Source organism: Mauremys mutica, chromosome 18, assembly GCF_020497125.1.
Source record: "Mauremys mutica isolate MM-2020 ecotype Southern chromosome 18, ASM2049712v1, whole genome shotgun sequence".
Lineage (NCBI taxonomy): Eukaryota > Metazoa > Chordata > Testudines > Geoemydidae > Mauremys > Mauremys mutica.
In genome coordinates this window covers 9,422,567-9,441,608 of record NC_059089.1, presented here as the reverse complement: position 1 = coordinate 9,441,608, position 19,042 = coordinate 9,422,567, and the positions used below count along the sequence as shown (strand labels likewise).

Genomic DNA, 19,042 nt, shown 5'->3' with positions numbered 1-19,042 from the left:
GGCCCTGCGCTGATCTTCACAGGCTGTGGTGAGGCCACACGGGCTCCCTGCAATGGCTGCACCAGCCCAGCCCCTCCGCCACATGATCATCTGCTGGGGTGGGCGTCTGCTGCCAGGGCTGCTGTGGGTGCTCCGGCCCCCGTCTCCCCTGCTGGCTTCTGGGGTGCTGCCTCAGCCTGGCCTGTTTCTAAGCAGGCAGACGTGAGCCAGTGCTGGACACACTGCGTGTGCCAACAGGGTGCAGCCAGCAGCACCAGTGGAGAGAGTGTGGCTGAGCCCAGCAGGGGACGGTCCTGCAACTTTCTGGGCCTCCACTGCTCTTCTCTGCCCCTCACCTCTCCTGGGCTCATCGGCCCTGCCCTGCCCGGCCCCCTCCACAGGCTGGGTCCGGCTGCCCTGCCCTGCCCCCGGCTGAGCTCCGGGACGTTGGAAGGCTCCTTCCCAATGTTCGCTGTCTGCCCCACTCCTGCTTGACAATTCCTGTCCCCTCGGGCCGCGCTATCGTATAGACAGGGCTGGCCCCTAGCTGTGAGAGGGCCCCCGGCTGGTACTCGGAGCCCCTCTGCCCTGACGCCATGCCAGGGCAGAGCCCGAGGCTGCCCTCGCTGCAGCGGGTGGAGCAGGAGCTGAAAGGAGGGCGTTAGCTGGGCTGCCAGGAGGAGGCTCTGGCGGCAGGAGAGAAATGAGGGTTGCATGGGGGGAGGGGAGGAAGAGGTGCCAAATGAGTCTCCCTGCCCCCAGGAAGTACAGGAACGGGAGGGCGACTGGGTTCGAGGAGCCAGGAGGTCCCGTCCTGTCCCGTGTTCTGCTGCAGAGTCCTGACTGGCGAAGGGGACGTGGCTTCCTCTGCCCCACAGGAGTCCAGGCTGCCCAGCCCAGGAGAGGCGAGAGGGGCGGTGGCTCCGGTTCCCTCAACCCCTGTCTGACGTTCAGGGGCAGCAAGGCAGAGAGATGAAGGACCGGGCTGGGCAGGGCAGCCCCAGGCCCCTCTCCAGCACTGGCACTGAGCAGTGGGCACAGGGCAGTGCCAGGCGGAGTTGGGCTCTGCCTACTGGAGCGGCCTGACCACGGTGCGATAGGCCTGCACGATCTCCTCGCCGTTGGGGCAGCTGGATTTGAACTCCTTGGTCTCGCCGGCGCTGTCCAGGTAGCGCCAGACCCCGCGCAGCTCCTGGGGGATCCCCAGCTGCCGGTAGTGTTTGCACACGATCTGGGGACAGAGGTGGGGTGAAGGGAGAGTGTCCCCATGGACAAATCCTCCTCCCGTCCCAGGCTGGCCCCCTCACCTGCCCCACAAGGTCCCGCACCTCCCTCAGCTAACCTGCCCAGCCCTGGGTTGGCTCTGTGCCCCCACTGGGCTAACCCACCCTGCCTGCCCCCACAGCTAACCTGCCTGGCCCAGGACAGCTCCCACCCCTGTGCCCCCACTGGGCTAACCCACCCTGCCTGCCCCCACAGCTAACCTGCCAGGCCCGGGACAGCCCCCACCCCTGTGCCCCCTTGGCTAACCCACCCTGCCTGCCCCCACAGCTAACCTGCCAGGCCCAGGACAGCTCCCACCCCTGTGCCCCCACTGGGCTAACCCACCCTGCCTGCCCCCACAGCTAACCTGCCGGGCCCGGGACAGCCCCCACCCCTGTGCCCCCACTGGGCTAACCCACCCTGCCTGCCCCCACAGCTAACCTGCCTGGCCTGGGACAGCTCCCACCCCTGTGCCCCCAATGGGCTAACCCACCCTGCCTGCCCCCCCAGCTAACCTGCCAGGCCCGGGACAGCCCCTGCCCCTGTGCCCCCTTGGCTAACCCACCCTGCCTGCCCCCACAGCTAACCTGCCAGGCCCAGGACAGCCCCCACCCTGCCTGCCCCCACAGCTAACCCCCCCAGCTCCGGGCTGGCCCCATACCTAATCCACCCTGCCCACCCTCACAGCTAACCCAACCCCCCTGGCCCTGGGAAGCCCCTGTGGCCCCACGGCTAACCCACCTTCCCCACAGCAGCTCGTCGCAGGCGTGACTAAAGCACGCTGTGCCTGAGCCCAGAGCTGCCTGGCTCCTGGGGTCTGGTCTCGAGCCGCTCCCGTGTCAGAGAAACTCATTCGGGCATGGTGGAGCCTGGTGCGCAGGGCAGGGGGCAGAATGGAGGGTGGTGGGCCATCACAGATGGGGGGGTGGGGGAAGGGGATGTTCTAGATGGGGGGGAAGGGGAAGAGTGGGAGGGGGTAGGTAGGCGGTGACTGGGGAGGTCGTAAAGGTGGAGGATGATGGGGGAGCTGGTGGTAGGTGGGGGGGCTGTCAGTGGCTGGGAGGGGGGCTGTATGGGTGCAGTTTGGGGGGGCTGTTGGCTGGGGGGGCATATGGGTGCGAGATGGTGAGGGGGCTTGCAGTGGCTGTGGGGGTCCCACCCGGTAGAGGGTGGTGGCTGGAGGGTGCCATATGGATTGGGGAGGCTGGTGGTGGCAGTGGGGCTCCCACCCAGGTAGGAGGTGGCGGCTGGGGGGTGCCATATGGCTTGGGGATGGTGTGGGGGCTGGCAGTGGCTGTGCCGGTCCCGCCCCCCGGGGCACCCGAACTCACGTGGACAATGTTCAGTTTGGGCAGCAGGCTGCAGTCGGCCAGTGTCAGCTGGTCGCCGTCCAGGAACTTCCTGCGGGAGACGGTGAGGCCGGGGTCCTGGCCGAGCTCGTACTCCAGGGGGGTGCTCAGGTACCGGTCCAGCTTCAGGAGGGCCTTCAGCAGGTTCTTCTGTAGCACTGGGGGTGTGGGGCAGGGCAGAGAGTCACTGCACAGGTGGCACCTGCCCAGGGAGGGGCAGGGGGGGCACGGGGGGTCCTCAAGTGACACAGCACTGCTGGCACCCCTCCCCCCTGTGCAGAGAGGGACCGGGGCGGGGGGGGGTCTTGGGCATTTGCACACTGGGGGAGGTGGCATTTCCTGTGGGGTGGAGCCGACCTGCCAGCCTCACTAGTCACCCCAGAATGGGGGTAACCCCCCCCCCCACACACACACCAGGGCAGTGAGGGCCCCCGGCTATCCCCACCCCTGGGTTTCTATCAGGGGCTGGGCAGAGCAGCAGATGGCTGCATGCGCCAGGGCGTGAACCCCCTCCAGCCTCTTGGGGGAGCCCCTCCAGGGCAGACTTGACCCGTGTTGGTGGGGGAAGGGGGAGCCCCTCTGGAGCCAGCCCTTCACCCCCCCGCCCCCGTCTGTGCCATGACAAGGGCCAGCAGCAGAGGAGGGGCTGGACCATGGCCTCGCTCAGCTGCAAGGGGGTCGGGGAGGCTGCTGGGTGAATATGGCCCCTCGCCCTGTCCTGTCCCATGTGCGCATGGGATCCCACTGGATTCCAGGAACACAGCACGGGACGCAGCAGCCGGTACATGCAGTGCCATGGGGAGCACTGGGGGGGTCCGGGATCTGGTGGTGGCAGCGGTGTCACCCCCACGTGGCTGCATGTGGACACACGCAATCCCCGCCCGTCCCTTGGTGAGCCAACTCCCTCACCCTCGTCCTGGGCCAGCAGCGAGTTCTTGATGAACACGGAGAACTTGTGGAAGATGTCGTTCCCGGCCGTGCTGGACTCCTTGTACCGGGGAACCAGACTGGGGAATCTGCAGGAGGCAAAGGGAGTGAGTGAGAGGGGGCAGGGGTGGGGCTGGGGGCTCAGCCAGTGCCCCTCTGCCCTGGGCACCAGAGCTCACTGCGATGCCCTGAGAACCGTCCCTCCTCCCCTCCTCTCTGGCCTGCTTGGTCTCCTCTTGCTGTATTCCCCCCCCCCCATCTGTGGTTTCCCCTCATCCTCCCCGCTGGTCCCACCTGTGCCCCCTTGACCCTCACACCCTGCCTGGCCCCGATTCCCCAGCCCACCTTGCCTCCCATCACTGCAGGGTCTCCTCTCCCCCTTCCCCCCCTCTGGATTGATGCCCCCGGCCCGACTCCCCTGTGGGGCTGATCCCTTGCTGTGCCCACATGGGATGCCCAGCTCTCGGGGGAGGGACTGACCCCACTCACTTTGGGGGGCCCAGGGTCTCCTCCAGGAACTCCTCGATCTTGTTGGTGTCGGTTTTGGGCTCCCCGTTATACAGCAGCACGGGCAGCTGGGCTCCTGGGGCAAAATCCTTCAGCACATCCAGGGCCCTGCAGAGGGAGGGCAGAGGCTCTCGGTGACCCCAGGGCATTGCCAGGGGGCTTGCTGGGGCAGAGGGCAGCAGGTGCTGGTCACCCTCCTGCTGGGTGCCGACCAGCTGCTGGCCTGCCCGCAGAGGGCAGTGATACAGTGGCTTCCGGCTGCCCCGATGCCAGCTATTGGCCAGCGCTGCCACACGGGAGACAGACCCAGCTGTCTGTCCCGGCCTTCCAAGGGCTGAGCGCCCGCGACTGCTACCCCTGCTTAGTGACAGCCCTCCAACCGGCCGACTGCGCGGGGCTCCTGCCGTGGGAAGCGGGTGCCTAGGAGCTCTGGCTGTGGGAAGGGGCTGCCCTCAGGGCTCTGACAGACGGATGCTCCCCCCCTTGGCACTGGCGGTAGGGTGGGGGTTGCAGCATTGTCCCACCAGACAGCAGCCAGGGCCACGTTCCCAGCCCCGCAGTGGTGCCCCCAGGCTTTCCAGACGTGCTCCGTGAGCGCGCTGGGGATGATTGCAGCAGGAGCCTCCAACCCGCAGCTGCACACGCCCCCTCGGCAATTCTTTATGAAGGGCTGGGTGAGTGGGGGGCAGGGGGCTGGGCAGTCGGGGGTGGGGAAGGGGGATTTTGTGCTCTCCGGTCTCGTGGTCTGTGTGGCGCCTCCACCCTGATCCCGGGGTTTGGCACAGTCAGGGAGCTGACAGCCACGGCTCTGGGTGTGAGTCAGCCAGGCAGACGCACTGCCAGAGGAAAGGGGGAGCTGGGGGACTGGCAGGGCTCTCAATGGTAAAGCCATGGAGGTGGGTGGGGTAGCGCCCGGGGGCTGTGCTGAGCATATCCCATGGTTCCCATTGCGTCCTCACCTCTTCATATCCACTGTGGTCAGAGTAAAGGGGATCTCCTTGAGCAGCAGAATCATGAAGAGGCGCTGGCAGAAGGGGCAGTGCCCGATGCTCTCCCCATCGTCGCTCGCCTGGGGAGACAAGAACGACGCTTAGTGAGCTGAAAACCAGGAAGCGCTGCCATTCCAGTGTCCCTGAACAGCATCACCATTGCTCACCAGGAGGCGCCACGCTCATGCCTCAGGGCCAACCCCCATGGCTGGCTGGGGTCAGGAAGGATTTTCCCTGATGGTACAGTGCTGCACAAGTTGGATTTCATGTTGAGCCTCTCTGTGCCTTAGTTTCTCCCATCTGTATAATGGGGGTTATGATTGGAGATGGGCCTGTGCCCCAAAAACCAGGCTGTCTGGATCTGGGATTATTTCTTTGGCTCCGTCTCTTTGTGACACTCCTTGATCCAGCTCCAGGGGGTGGGGGTGGGGGGTTGAGGAGAACCGAGATGTGCATCAACCAGTCACAGCTTGTAAAGTGCTGGGGGGATGTAAATTCCTCTGAAGTAGCCTTTGGCCGCTGGGCTGGGATCAGCCTCCCCATTATACAGATGGGGAAAATGAGTCACGATGCAGCAGTGACTCCCCCTAGAAGAGACAATGACTCAGCGACCAGTCTCATAATAGAACCCTCCAGGTATCCCCCCTCCCCAAAGCAAAAATAGCTGACTACGAATTTTCATCCTTTTCCCAACAGGTAGAAAATTCTCCTATTTCTAAAATAACCTCCCCATGCCCTGGAGGGAGGCGAGCTGGGCGTGGCTATGAAAAGTCCCTTCCAGTTAAATTTGTGTATGAAAAATGGGATTTTACTATGAGCAGCCATGTCTTCACGGCCCAGATCTTAAAATATCAGTGCTAAGGGGCGGTTTCCGGCACTGAACTGATCCTTTGCAGCCGAGGAGGCCAAATGCCACTGGATCCAGTTCTCTGGCCTTGCACCCTGTGCTGCGTGGGGGAGTGTGAAACACTAGCGTATGACACAAGTGAGTACCCAAGGGGCAGAGCCGGCATGCTCTCTAGTAACGCAGGAGAGCCAGCAAGGCCACAGGCTGGCAGCAAGGGGGAAGGCTCCCGGCACTGGCTGAATGTTCCTGTCTCCCATTTCCCTCCAAACAGCAGAAAGGCTTGAAAATACTTTTGGGCCCAGATCTTCAGCTGGTGTAACATGGTGAGGCTGCAGGGAGCTGGTGTAAATCACCATCGCGCCAATCTAGTCATTTACATCTGCCCATTTGCACCAGGGAAGGATCTGGCCCTTGATTCTTGAAATCTGTTGTTCTAATGACGATCCCAAACTGCGAGCAACTTTCCACTCTGCTCTCTGGCAATGCGACTACAACCATCGTTCCCAACGATCAAAATACTTCCCGACTTCCCCAACAGCCAGCACAGGCCCATCACCACCCACGGCGCATCGAAATCCCCGTGATTCTCTCTAAACGAATTCCACGGCAGAACCTGGCCAAAGCCGGCTGGGACTGTTATAGGGAAGCCATGCAAAAAGCGGTGATCCGAATCCCTGCAACACTGGAATGTTATCGCCAGTTCGTTGGCCTCCTTGCCATCACTGCCAGGAAGCGCATCCCCGGGGCCCAGGACCTGCTCCGGCAGAACAACCAGTCAGGCAGCCCACAGGTTGCGACGGCCCTGCTAGAGTCTACAGACTCAGCTAGCCGCCAGCGGTGGATTGAGTGTGTTGAAGGTCTGGACTTCACACATTCCAGTCGCTGTGCCTGGGCCCACTACGGCATCTCGGAGCCACTAATCCGATGGGATACTGGACCTTGGAAGTCTGGCCCGACTCCACAGTCTCCAAACCAGTGGAGAGCACAAAAGGACTGCTCAACAAAAACACCAAGGGAGAGATTCATCGTTGGCTACACCGAGCAATAACCTCAATCCCTCCATGAGACCTCACCGCCAGCAGCACTGATGAAATAGAGTTTAGCTGCAATCAAGCAAGGGAAGGAGGCCAGTGGAGACGGTATTCCACTCACATTCCTTCATCAACTAGGCCCTAAGGGACTCCATTGGCTGGCGAAATGACACCAAAACCGTGGAATCTGGATGCATCCCAAAAGCCTGGCGGGAGGTGATAGTAATGGCCATACTCAAACCGGGCAAGCCAACTGATGACCTGGGAAGCTATAGGCTGATATCACTCCTGTGCATGACCTACAAACTCCTGGAACGTATCATCCTCCGGAGAATCAGTCCTCTCGTCGAGTCAGTGATCCCCGAAGAACAAGAGGGATTGTGGCCTAAACGCAGTTGCTGCACCCAAGTTTTGGCCCTTGGAATGCACATCAAGGCCAAATTCCAGAAGAAAACCAAGACCGGTGCAGCCTTTTCAGACCTGTCATTGGCCTACGACAGGGTCTGGATTAAAGGCCTGATGCTGAAGCTTGCAAGGACGGGTCATCCCTGGTCTCAAAACACTGCCTGCTATGGCCAATGCTGAGCAGTAGGTGGCTACATGTCCATTTGGGCGACAAAGTCAGCTCGCCCCGGCTCCTCAGCAACGGGCTGCCACAAGGCTCAGAACTTGCGCCAATGCCTTCCAATGTCTACACGAGTGACATGCCGCCAGCCAAGTCATGTACATTTGCAGATGCGGTTGACCTTGCCCTGGCAATGCAAGCAGCCACCTTCAAGACATCGAGTCCACCTTGAATGGGGCGGACCAGGGAGGAATATCTCCGGAAATGGAGACTCAAGCCAACCCCCCACAAACCAGCAGTCACTGCATCCCGTCGATAACAGGAACGCTAAGCGCACCCTGAAAGTGACCTTCTGCGGCAATGCTGTGCCACATGACCCCACTCCGACTTGTCTCGGAGTCAAGCTGGGTTGCACACTAACCTTCCATGACCACCTGGAGATGGCAGCTGCTAAGATGAAGACAAGGGTCAACCTGGTCCAGAAAATGGCAGGCACAAGCTGGGGGAGCTTCAGCATCAGTGCTACGGACCACAGTGGTGGCCCTTGTGTACTCCAAAGCGGAGTATTTTGCACCAGAAGTAGCCACACTCGACTTGTTGATGTCCAACTGCACACAGCAATGCGGTGAATCCCTGGAACCCTCATGTCGACCCCAGCACCCTGGCTGCCCGTGCTGTCACACGTCACTCCTCCACCCATTCGCCACGATGCGCAACCCTCCAGGAAGTCCGGTAAATCCAGAAGAATGAACGTCTCCCCATTCACTACGGAGGCCCTTCTGGACTCACGTGCTTAATCTTCGACAATGTGACTTCAGCCCGATGAAGCTTGGAAAGCCAAATGGAGTTCACATGACGTCACAAACAAACACCTTGGGAAAGACCTGACACACAAGATCCCCGGCTTTGATCTTCCACGAAGGTTACAGGCAACCTTAAACCGCATCCCCACAAACCATGGCAAATGCAGCTACTTGCGGCACAAAGGGAAAATTCAAAATTCTCCAGCGTGTGACTGTGGTCACCCAGAAGAGACCCTGGAACATATAACGACTCAGTGCCCGATTCCTGCATCTGAAGGACGCATCAGGGTGATACACTCCACTACTCCTGACACAATTATCTGGCTTAATCCTCTGAGTGTAAAACCATAGTTGTTGCTCTCATCAGCCATAGGAAGAAGATGACCAGTGTCTTGTTAATCTCCCAGGGGACAAGGGAGGCTTTGTTTAACCAGTGCTATCCCTTTAGATTAGTGGGTGGGGTTTGTGCCCCTGACCTTGCGGGGCCAGTTGCACCAGCTGGAAGTGGACTAGCATTGGCAGCAGCAAGGCTAATGCCCCTGCACACAGGCCCACGGCTCCCGGAAGGACAGACCACAGGCAAGTGCTGCTTCTGGGGGCAACAAGGCTTTGTCTTGGCTGGTGAGGCAGAGAAAGGAAAACAAGGTGTGGTTGCCCCCAGTGACATATCAAAGGAAAGGCCCGAGCAACCCTGCTGAATATCACTCCACAGCGCTCCGGGCTCCCCCCAGGGTCTCGGCACAGCTCCCCTTTCGGTGGGGAGGGCAGGACTCGATTTTTACCTGGAGTGTGGGCGTTGGTTTTCAGCCTCCTATTTATAGCACTGAAACCATGCGCGGGGTGGGGCTGCCGGATTATTAACGACCTGGGCTAGACTTTGACCTCAGTTACAGTAAATCTAGAGTAGCTCTTACAGACACTCCGACAAGATGTTTTTCCGCTGGAAAATACCAATTTATTGCAAGCGAAACGTTTCGTGGCAACCGGCCCATTTCGAGGCAAGGTTTGTTTAGCAGGGAGATGTTTTTAAAAAGCCTTTTGCCCCTTTTAGGAATGGAACCGATTGTCTCTCTTTCAGCGTTTCAGAAATGGCCATGCAAAGCCGCTTCAGAACAGAAAACGCCAAGTCAAAATCGGACGGAAACGTTTTGATTTTAGCAAAATGAAACGTTTCAATGGACCCCAGAGTGAATATTGGGGGGAATGTCACATCACAGTGAAATGTTCTGGCTTCGTTCCATTTCCGACGGGAACAAAAAAAAGTCAAAATCCCGACTTGTCCTGTGAAATGACAAACCCCGTCCCCACGCAGCGCTGCTGAATCTCCGTGGCCTTGTGCCGATGTTTCCAGGGGTGCCTGGGTGTGTGAAATGCTCCCACTGTGGGTGTGTTATATGCCCCTGCGCTAGTGTAAGTGCTGCCACGTGGGGAATGGGGCCCAGGGGACGCACCTCGGGGTGACAGATCTGAACCTGTCCCCTTGCCGTAAAGCACAAGGCCTGGCTCCTTGCCCTCTTCCATTGCTGGGGCGGGTAGGGCACTGAGGGTCACCAGAATGAAGGGCACAGCTGAGCTGGCTGCAGCTAAGGGGATTTCTTAGAAGCTGCTTCCCAAGCTCCGTCCCCTCAACAAAGGGCCGAGCTGAGCCTGGCCCCGGTGGAATCCAGCCTTGTGTGTCTTGCTAAGGACACAAGAAGAAAGACTGGTGGGATGTGGGTCTTTGCAGCCAAGGTCCCTGATTCCAAGCCCCATCGTACACCCACCGCCATGGCCCTGCTGCTCTCACTGGGCTGGCGCGTCCCACCTCCCCTTCACAGGGCGTCTAGCGGGGCTTGGCTGAGGCCCAGCTCTGCGACACTGCTGGTCCTCTGCTGCTGGAGACAAAGGGGAAGACTCGCCCCACGGCCGCGGCCTGTGTCAGCCTTTCCTGCGAGCCCCCTTGTGACAGCTGCCCACGTTCGCCCAGCCGGGGGCTGTCAGACTACGGGGCACAGCCCTGAACTGTGTGAGGCCCGAGTGCTCCCTCCATTCTGGGGCACAGATTGTGCCCAGGTGCCCTCTGCAGGCTGGGGCCCTGCCCGGATCCTTCCCCCCCTCTGTTCAATTCCCGGCGGTGGCGGTGCAGAGAACTGAGCCAGAGGGGAATGAATCTCCTCTCCCTGCAGCCGCGCTGCCAGGAGACCTGCGCTGGCTCATGGAGGAGCACCGCTCGAAGCTGCTGGCCCCGGACTCTGCCCAGGCCTGTGCCTTGGGGCAGCTTGGCCTTCCCGCGTCAGCCACTTCCGGAAGCAGCAGCGAAAGCAGGCGGCCTGCCGCTCCCACGACAGAGCGGGCGAGGTCTAGGGACTCGGAAGTCGGGCACGTATTTCCCCAGAGCACTGCTAATCGGAGTCCAGCCTCTGCCAGCCTGGTCCAGCTCCCGGCCCAGGGCCCCTGCTCTGTCCTTGCCTGGCTGACTCTGTGAGTGCGCGGGGCAGGATCTCCGGGAAAGGCACTGCGGGACTCCCGCCTGCTCCCCACCACGAGTCTAACACCTGTCTGGTGCGCTGGAGCGTCCAGGAATCCTGCTCTGGAGCAGGGATCCTGTGGATCCTCCCAGCCAGCAAGATAAGTCAGCTGCCATGGCCGGGAAGGGCTGCAGGCCAGCAGGTGCCTGCGGCGTCTGGCACAGCCGGGGGTGATGCACGCAGGTCAATAATCCCCAAGGCGCAGGGAGTTTCATCACAGTTTGTTCTTAGCGGACGTGCCCTTCTCTCTAGTCACAGGGTGGATGCTGTGGGCTGGTTACACCTAGTCTGGTCCATCCAGTGTGTCGGACACTGAGCCGTACAGTTACAGCCAAGTTAGCAGCAGTGAACTACAAGCTCCATCGCACAGAATACATGTTCCTACAGGCACAGACTCTAGAGAGGGCAAAACTGACTGGGTCTCTGAGTATAAAGGCTAGACACAGCTATATGATCCAGTGGCTGTTAGAGTCAGCGGTTTTCCTGTGTTCAGTGGGGTTTAAATCAGGCCTGTGACCTACTCGAGAATGTGTCAGCTCTTGAATTGAGGGTCGTAGATTCCAAGGCCAGAAGGGATCATTGTGATTGTTTAATCTGACTTCCTGGGTGTAAAACAGGCCAGAGACCTGCCCCAAAACAATTCCCGGAGCAGATCTCTTAGAAAAACACCCAGTCTTGATTTTTAAATTGCCAGTGATGGAGAATCCACCACGACTCTTGGGAAACTGTCCCAATGGTTAGTTACTCTCACTATTAAAATTTTATGCCCCATTTCCAGTCTGAATTTTGCTGGCTTCAACGTCCAGCCATTGGCTTGGGTTAGACCTTTCTCTGTTCGATTGAAAAGCCCAGTATCAAATATTTGTTCCCTACGTAGGTACTTATAGACTATGACCAAGTCACCCCTTCACCCTCTCTTTGGTAGGCTACATAAATTGAGCTCCTTGTGTCTATCACTATAAGGCAGGTTTTCTGATGCTTTAATTATTCTTGTGGCTTGTCTCTGACCCCTCTTCAATTCATCAAGATCCTTCTTGAATTGTGGACACCAGAACTGGCCACAGGACTCCAGCAGTGCTGCACAGAGGTAAAATAACCTCTCTACCCCTGCTCAAGATTCCCCTGTTTATGAATCGTTTTGAGAGACAAAACTGAGCTTAGCCAAAGGATTCCATAATATATTTCACGAGATGTTTGCACTTGCATGTGACCCATGCTGCATGCACTGTATATTGCCGGTGAGTTGTGAGGCATTAATGCTGTACATTTCTGTAAGTGGAAAGTAGAAATATCCGAGCGAGCAAGGGCTTTTTGGAGCCGGCTGCTCCCCTAGCGGAGGGGCCTGCGTGAGGATAAAATGTAGAAATGAATGAATTCTGCACATTGATTTTATCCTGCTATACTGACACCTCTCTAGCGAGTCTGCAAATCAATCAAAGATTTGTCTGGGGAGCATTAATACCTCAAGTCAAATCTGAAACCTAATTGCCAACCTAAGACTGGCACATGGCCCAGCCTTCAACTCCTGCCAGTCTAGGAGGCGTCCAAGTGCAACCATCAGTCAGGAATGCCCAAATTAAAGATATACATGATGGACACAAACATGTGCACATTCACGTCCTATCGCACCCGTCTAGAGCGCCTGCCATGGGAGGATCTCAAAGTGCTTTACCCGTCTGTGGGGCTGACCACAAACCACGTAATACATTAAGGGGTGGGGGTGTTTGTTACAAAATGTTACTGGGAGTGGACTTGCTTGAAAAATCACCCCCCCAAAATTACCTAATTTATGGACAGCCCCTTACTAAGTCAAACCTCATGACTGCCCTGTGGGAGGTAAGTGTTTATACCTAGTCCCTTTTTTATGGGTGGGGAAACTGAGGCCTGCAGCTGATGTGATTTGCCCAAGATGCCACAGCAATCAGTAGCAGAAACAGTAGCCCCAGATCCTGACTCCCAGGCTTGTTTAAGGATCACTGGATGATTCTACTGCCCCATCCAAACTAGCCAATAACCAACCCCTCGCCACTGCAATCCACACAGGCCCACAGCAGTTCTTCACTCTCCAAGACACAAATAATGCCAAATACACACGGATAGGGTGGTGCCCAAATTCCAGCAGAACTAAGTGCAGTCTGCCAGCCACACATCCCCGCTGCAGTTTCCATTGGGTACAGAATTCTTCTTCATGTCCTGCCCTAAACTGTGGCACAGCATTGCCACGAACTGTTCCACCCCAGAGGTGGCTGCATTTCAGTGCCTCGTAGGTGAGGGGATCGCAGGCTAGATGAAATCTGTGAAACACATCAGGAGCCTCCTGGATGAAAGGCACCGGAGAGGACATCTGCTTGCTTGGGGGTTTGCCAGAGGTAGGGGGTTGGGCAGGGCGTGCTCTGCTCTGTAACCGGTTGGGGATGTTGTGCTCATTGTCTTGGCAGGGTGTCAGCCACAAACCAGGGGTTTGCCTTTTGCTGCAGCCAGCTTGGCAGCAGGAAATCAGCAGGTTGCTTTGCTCATGCGAATGCCCCTGAGGCTTGGGCAGGGGTGCAGGGCGTTCTACCCCCGGTAGTCCACAGGAATGAGCACACAGCCGCTCCAGAGGCTGGGGCTGGGCTCCTGGCAGGATGATCGGTGGCTCTCACTGACTGAGCAGGGCTGCAAGGCGCCGGTGATCTGCTCCTCAGCCTTTTGTCAGCCCCTTCCCATCAGCTGGCAGTAGGGCAGGGGCTGCAGGATTTCCAGGGTTTGCTAGAGACATGAGTGGGGACAGCGGGGGAGGGAAATAGGGGGTGGAGGGTTCTTAAGGATCCCTCTTCCCATCCCTAGGGGTGCTGTGGCCACTCCAAGCACTAGCAGGACACGGGAGGGACGGCACGTCAGCACCGCAATCTGCTCAGTCCCCACCGCACTGTGTGGGCTGCCTCGGCCCTGCTCCCACCCTGGCTGGCCCGGGAGCAGCACAGCCTGTGGTCTCTGCAGGCCTGGGTACAGGGATGGGCACATGCTCGCTTGGCACCACCGGATAGAGGGGGCTTGGGGATGGCACGGGGGCTGGGGAGATGGCCGGGGAGCCAGGAGTAACCAGGGGGTGCCAGGCTGGTATCCCGGGCCAGGAGCCTGCGGCTACAGCCCGGCTGTCTTGAGCCAAGGGGAGTATGAAGTCAGCTGGCTCCAGGGCTGGGTGGGCTCAGCCCCACTTCCCTCCTCCGCAAAGGAGGCTGTTTTGCTGGCTTTGAGGAGCAGCCAGTGTCCCAGGGCATGTGGGATCCATGCAGACACCAACAGGCCCTGGCAGCTGAACACCCTCCTCCCGCCCAGTGTGCTGTGAACACGCGAGCGCACAGGAGGGCAGCTGCGGGAATTAGATGCAATGGGGAACGAGCACTGGGCGGATGGAGACACCCAGCCATGGAGACACCAGTGACGGCTGACCTAGGCAGGGGGAGCAGAGCTTGGTACGGGGGCAGCATGCGGGAAGGCGGGGGGCTGGGGGGAGAAGCAGAGCAGACGGGTTCTGTGCTCGGAGGCTGCACAGGAGGGGCTGGCTGAGGAGTTTGTCTGACTGCGTCTCCCTTCCCACCCCCGGCCCCCTTCGCTCAATCGCACTTCTCCCTCCCCCATGCCCGACTTCTCCACAGCTTGGCCTGGTGCCCCTCCACACAGCCCTGCCCCACACCCCAACCCCTGCTCCCCCAGACTCCCGCACGACCCGCCCCCAGCCAAAATGATCCCCAGCACTGGCTGCAAGCTGAATGTGCTACTGGGGCATGCTGGGGGGACATGCAGAGAATGGGGGAGCAGCGGTACCTTGCAGGCTGTGTATGGGGTACCATAGGTGGGAGAGATGCGGGATCTGGGGGAAGCGAGGAACATCGTGGCTCTGTGTTGGGCAGACGGTACATGACACTGAGTGTGAGCCCTGTGACTAGCTGCCAACATTGCTAAATTCAAGCGTGCAGGCCTGCAATCCCGCCGACACAGGAAACCAGGGGTGTCACCAGCTGAGTGGAGCCTCATTCCCATCGACCTCCAGTGCCCTCCCGGATTGCTCATATCCACCCGTACCCCACTGCACTGGGGCATATGGCCAGCCATGATGCACCCTCCACCCAATCCCCATTGCTAGAGCTGGGCAAAATTTTTCAATCAAAACTTTTTTTAAGCAACAAATGCAGATTTGGTGACCCCAGAATATTTCATGTCAATTCCATCAAATTGTTTTGTTTAAACAAACAAACAAACTTCAATCCCACAAAAAATCTCCCCAAAATATCAACAAATTTCAATTTTTTGATTCAAAATAACTTTTTGTTTTGAAATTTCCTGTAATTTTATTTTCAAAAACTTTAAAACCATTAAAATGCTCAAAAGCATTTTTTTTTTTTGGATTCGCCAAAACTTTCGTTTTCATTTTAGCCCCAAGTGAACTTTTTCTTTACATTGCCAACTGGCCGGTGTGGATTCCAACCCCGGCTCAGGACAGAGAGCTGGGATGCTGTACGTGCCCAAGGCCCAGGGATTTCAGCTCCATGTGACCAAGTCTCGTCTGAAAATATTCCCCAGAGTCTTTCTAGACCTGCTGCTCTCTGGCGCGCGGGCCAAGCCTATGGCAGGTGTTGTGCCCTCTGGAAGGAGAAGGCCCATGCTACGGCAGAGAGCCCAGGGGTGATTTTCATGCAGTTACAGCTGGACCCTCCTGCCAGCCTGCACCTTTCCCGCACTGGATCTCGGCTCCAAGATCATTCCCAGCCCCCTTCATTGCATGCCAGGCGTATGAATCAATAGTAACAAGTGACTCTCTCTAGGTCAGTGATGTGCACAAATCCAGCCAGCATTTACTACAGCATCCCCGTAGCCAGCCCCTCCTCCTAGTTCCAATGGGAGCCGGCAGCTGCACCCCTCACCTTGACGAAGAGCTGGAGTTTGGAGCTCTCAGCCATCCTTTGCCGGCTGCTGTGGAAGGGCAGGCGCTGCTCTGAGTACACATGCTCAGGCAGGCTGTCTTTATACAGCTCCATCACGCACTGCCCCACCTTTTCCTGAGCTCCTCCAAGTGCATTCCTCTCTGGGGAGAGTGCAGCACCCTGAGCCGGGGGTTGTTCTCCTCCCAGTTCTGGTGCACAGAAACTAACCTGCCACACCCAATAGCTACAGTACCTCCTCGCTTAACGTTGTAGTTCTGTTCCTGAAAAATGCGACTCTAAGCAAAATGATGTTAAGCGAATCTAATTTCCCCATAAGAATTAATGTAAATGGGAAGGGTTAGGTTCCAGGGAAAAAATTTTCCCCAGACAAAAGACTATATTTTATATATATTGTGACAGACCCAGAGCAGTGGTGTACAGGAGTCTGGTAGAGGGCAAATATACTGGTCACTGGCTGAGTAGTTTTCTGTTCCCTGAGTGACCAGAGCAGGGGCCGCACTAGAGTAACCAGGAACCTGCTAGAACCAATTAAGGCCGACAGGCTGATTAGATCACCTGCAGCCAATCAAGGCAGCTAATCAGGGCACCTGGGTTTAAAAAGGAGCCCACTCCAGTCAGGTGAGGGGAGCCAGAGGACAGGAAGTGTGTGAGGAGCTGCGAGCAAGAGGCACCAGGAGCTGAGAGGGAGAGGGGGTGCTGCTGCTGCTGGAGGACTGAGGAGTACAAGCGTTATCAGACACCAGGAAGGTCCTGTGGTGAGGATAAAGAAGGTGTTGGGAGGAGGCCATGGGGAAGTAGCCCAGGGAGTTGTAGCTGTCATGCAGCTGTTCCAGGAGGCACTATAGACAGCTGCAATCCACAGGGCCCTGGGCTGGAACCCGGAGTAGAGGGTGGGCCCGGGTTCCCCCCCAAACCTCCCAACTCCTGATCGGACACAGGGGGAATTGATCAGACACAGGAGGAGTTCACCCAGACTGTGGGGAAGATCACTGAGGTGAGCAAATCTGCCAATAAGCGCAGGACCCACCAAGGTAGAGGAGGAACTTTGTCGCTATATATATAAAATATAGTCTTTTATCTGGGGGGAAATTCCCTGGAATCTAACCCTGCCCTATATATATACCTGTGTGTGTATGTGTGTGTATGTATATATATATATATGTATATATATGTATGTGTGTGTATATATACATACACACACACACACACACACATATGTTTTAAACAAACAATATAATACTGTACACAGCAAGGGTGACTGTGAAGCTTGGTTGAGGTGGTGGAGTCAGAGGGTGGGATATTTCCCGGGGATGCCTTACTGCTAAATGATGAACTAGCACTCGGCTGATCCCGCAAGGGTTACCACATTGTTGTTAATGTAGCCTCGCACTCTACAAGGCAGCATGAATGGAGGGAGGGGAGACAGCATGGCAGAGAGAGACAGGGACACACATGCTGTGTGAGAGAGAAACACGCATTGCCCCTTTAATATGCTGACCCCACTCTAAGTACATTGCCTTTTTAAGTAGATCAGCAAGTTGAGACAGCAGCTGCTGCCAGCAAGCTCCCTCTGTCCTGAGCCCTGTGGTGTCACCCCCTGTGCTGTGGAGATGGCCCAATGGGGTAAGTGGGGTACAGGAGCAGGGGGAGGGGGACACCCTGACATTAGCACCCCTTCCCTCCCCCACACATACACAGCAAGCAGGAGGCTCTGGGGAGCAGTTCCAAGGCAGAGGGCAGGAGCAGCACATGGCAGTGGGGGAGGGACAGCTGCAATTGCTAGCCTGCTGGATGGCTGCAGCCCAGGGAACTTAGGGGAGCGGGGAGCAGATTGGGGGGGCGGGGCTGCCGGTCCACTCTGGTTCCAAGCCCCCACCAGCTAGCTCCAACGGGCTGCTCTTCCTGCAAGCAGTGGCCAAAGCAGGCAGCTGCCAAACAACCTTATAAGGAAGCATTGCACAACTTTAAACGAGCATGTTCCCTAATTGATCAGCAACAGAACAATGAAACAACGTTAACTGGGACGACACTAAGTGAAAGTTACTGTATTTCCAGAGAGATCAACAGAGAGAATTCCTGGGACCTTCTTCGGCGTGTCTGATGGCCACAAGGCAACACCGTGCCCACATCACGCAGCAGGCATCGGACAACGCGGCTGCCATATTCACTACCAACTTATGCAACCGACCGTGGGTCATGTATTTCAGCCGCTCCAACCCCAAGTGCTGCCCAGCCACCAAGGGGACACAGTAGCTCCCAGGGAGGGGAACGAAGAGGCCTAGGTGGGGGAGAAGGGAACTGTTTGGACAGGGCTGACTGTTCTAATAGCACAAGTCAGGCCCCCCAAAATCATGAGACTGGATTTTAAAAAATCACAAGATTTTAGAAAAGAATCAACGCTGGGTGTGTTTGAGCTTCTCCCTGCAGCCATGAGGGCAAGAAACTGCCTTTCTTCGAGAACGGGCGTTGACATGTTCGTCTAATTTGTGACGTGTATTACTGCTCCGTGGGTGGATCCTCACAGATCCCATGTCCCTCTATCAGTGAGACTGGGCAGAGGGGTGGGAGCCCCGGGGCAGAGAGAGCTGGGCGGGGTGGAGACAGGGCAGATCTGGGGGGCTGGCTGCAGCAAGGCCCGGGGAGAAGCAACAGGGCACTGTGGAGCTGACACGATGGAGGCTGGGTGGTGGGTTCACTGGAGGACGGTGCGGGCGGGTGATGCTGGGAGCTGAGCTGAGGGGCCGTGTCCTGCAGCAGCTGGAGTCAGGGGGAGCTGAGACACAGGTGCCCACATGCTCAGGGTTTAGCTGATCGCCATATTTGGGGTCGGGAAGGAATTTTCCTCCAGGGCAGATTGGCAGAGGCCCTGGAGGTTTTTCACCTTCCTCTGCAGTGTGGGACACGGGTCACTTGCTGGAGGATTCTCTGCAGCTTGAGGTCTTCAAACCGCAATTTGGGGACTTCAATAACTCAGACATAGGCTAGGGGTTTGTTACAGGAGTGGATGGGTGGGATTTTGTGGCCTGCATTGTGCAGGTCAGACTAGATGATCATAATGGTCCCTTCTGACCTTAAAGTCTATGAATGGCACCCAGCTGTGTGAGCCAGGAGGGGCCATTGAAAAGGTCTGGCCGAGGTTGACCCCGACACGACATTGGAAAACCCAATCATCAGGACCCTGCCCGCTGGCAAGCAAGGCCCCAGAGGGAGGTGGATTTGCCCACCTCGCAGCAGGGAAGCTGAGCACAGTCCCCCAGCTCGAGAACCAAGGCCTGGGAGGTGCGAGGTGGGGAGACGAGCTGGAGCACAGACGGAGCTTGAACAGTGGGTTCACTCCGGCCTGGCTGGGC

General features: G+C 57.7%; 1 protein-coding gene across 1 annotated transcript; it reads right to left on the bottom strand.

Annotated features, from left to right (window-relative positions):
- Positions 1–1,034: 1,034 nt before the first annotated feature.
- Positions 1,035–15,729, bottom strand: CLIC3 (chloride intracellular channel 3). The gene is made up of 6 exons (XM_044993002.1): positions 15,672–15,729; positions 4,985–5,094; positions 4,008–4,133; positions 3,501–3,607; positions 2,574–2,749; positions 1,035–1,210 (listed from the first exon to the last, which is right to left on the bottom strand). The coding sequence occupies exons 1-6, from the start codon at positions 15,705–15,707 to the stop codon at positions 1,049–1,051; spliced, it is 717 nt and encodes a 238-aa protein (XP_044848937.1). The 5' UTR covers positions 15,708–15,729; the 3' UTR covers positions 1,035–1,048.
- Between the last annotated feature and the right edge of the window lie 3,313 nt (positions 15,730–19,042).

Bases quoted from the DNA above. Each gene is read 5' to 3' on its own strand.
- CLIC3 (XM_044993002.1), bottom strand. From the start codon at position 15,707: ATGGCTGAGAGCTCCAAACTCCAGCTCTTCGTCAAG. The intron at 4,134-4,984 runs GTGAGGACGCAA...CTCCCTCTGCAG, and splicing joins ACCACAGTGGATATGAAGAG to GGCCCTGGATGTGCTGAAGG. The intron at 2,750-3,500 runs GTGAGGGAGTTG...CCACACCCCCAG, and splicing joins GCTGCTGGCCCAGGACGAGG to TGCTACAGAAGAACCTGCTG.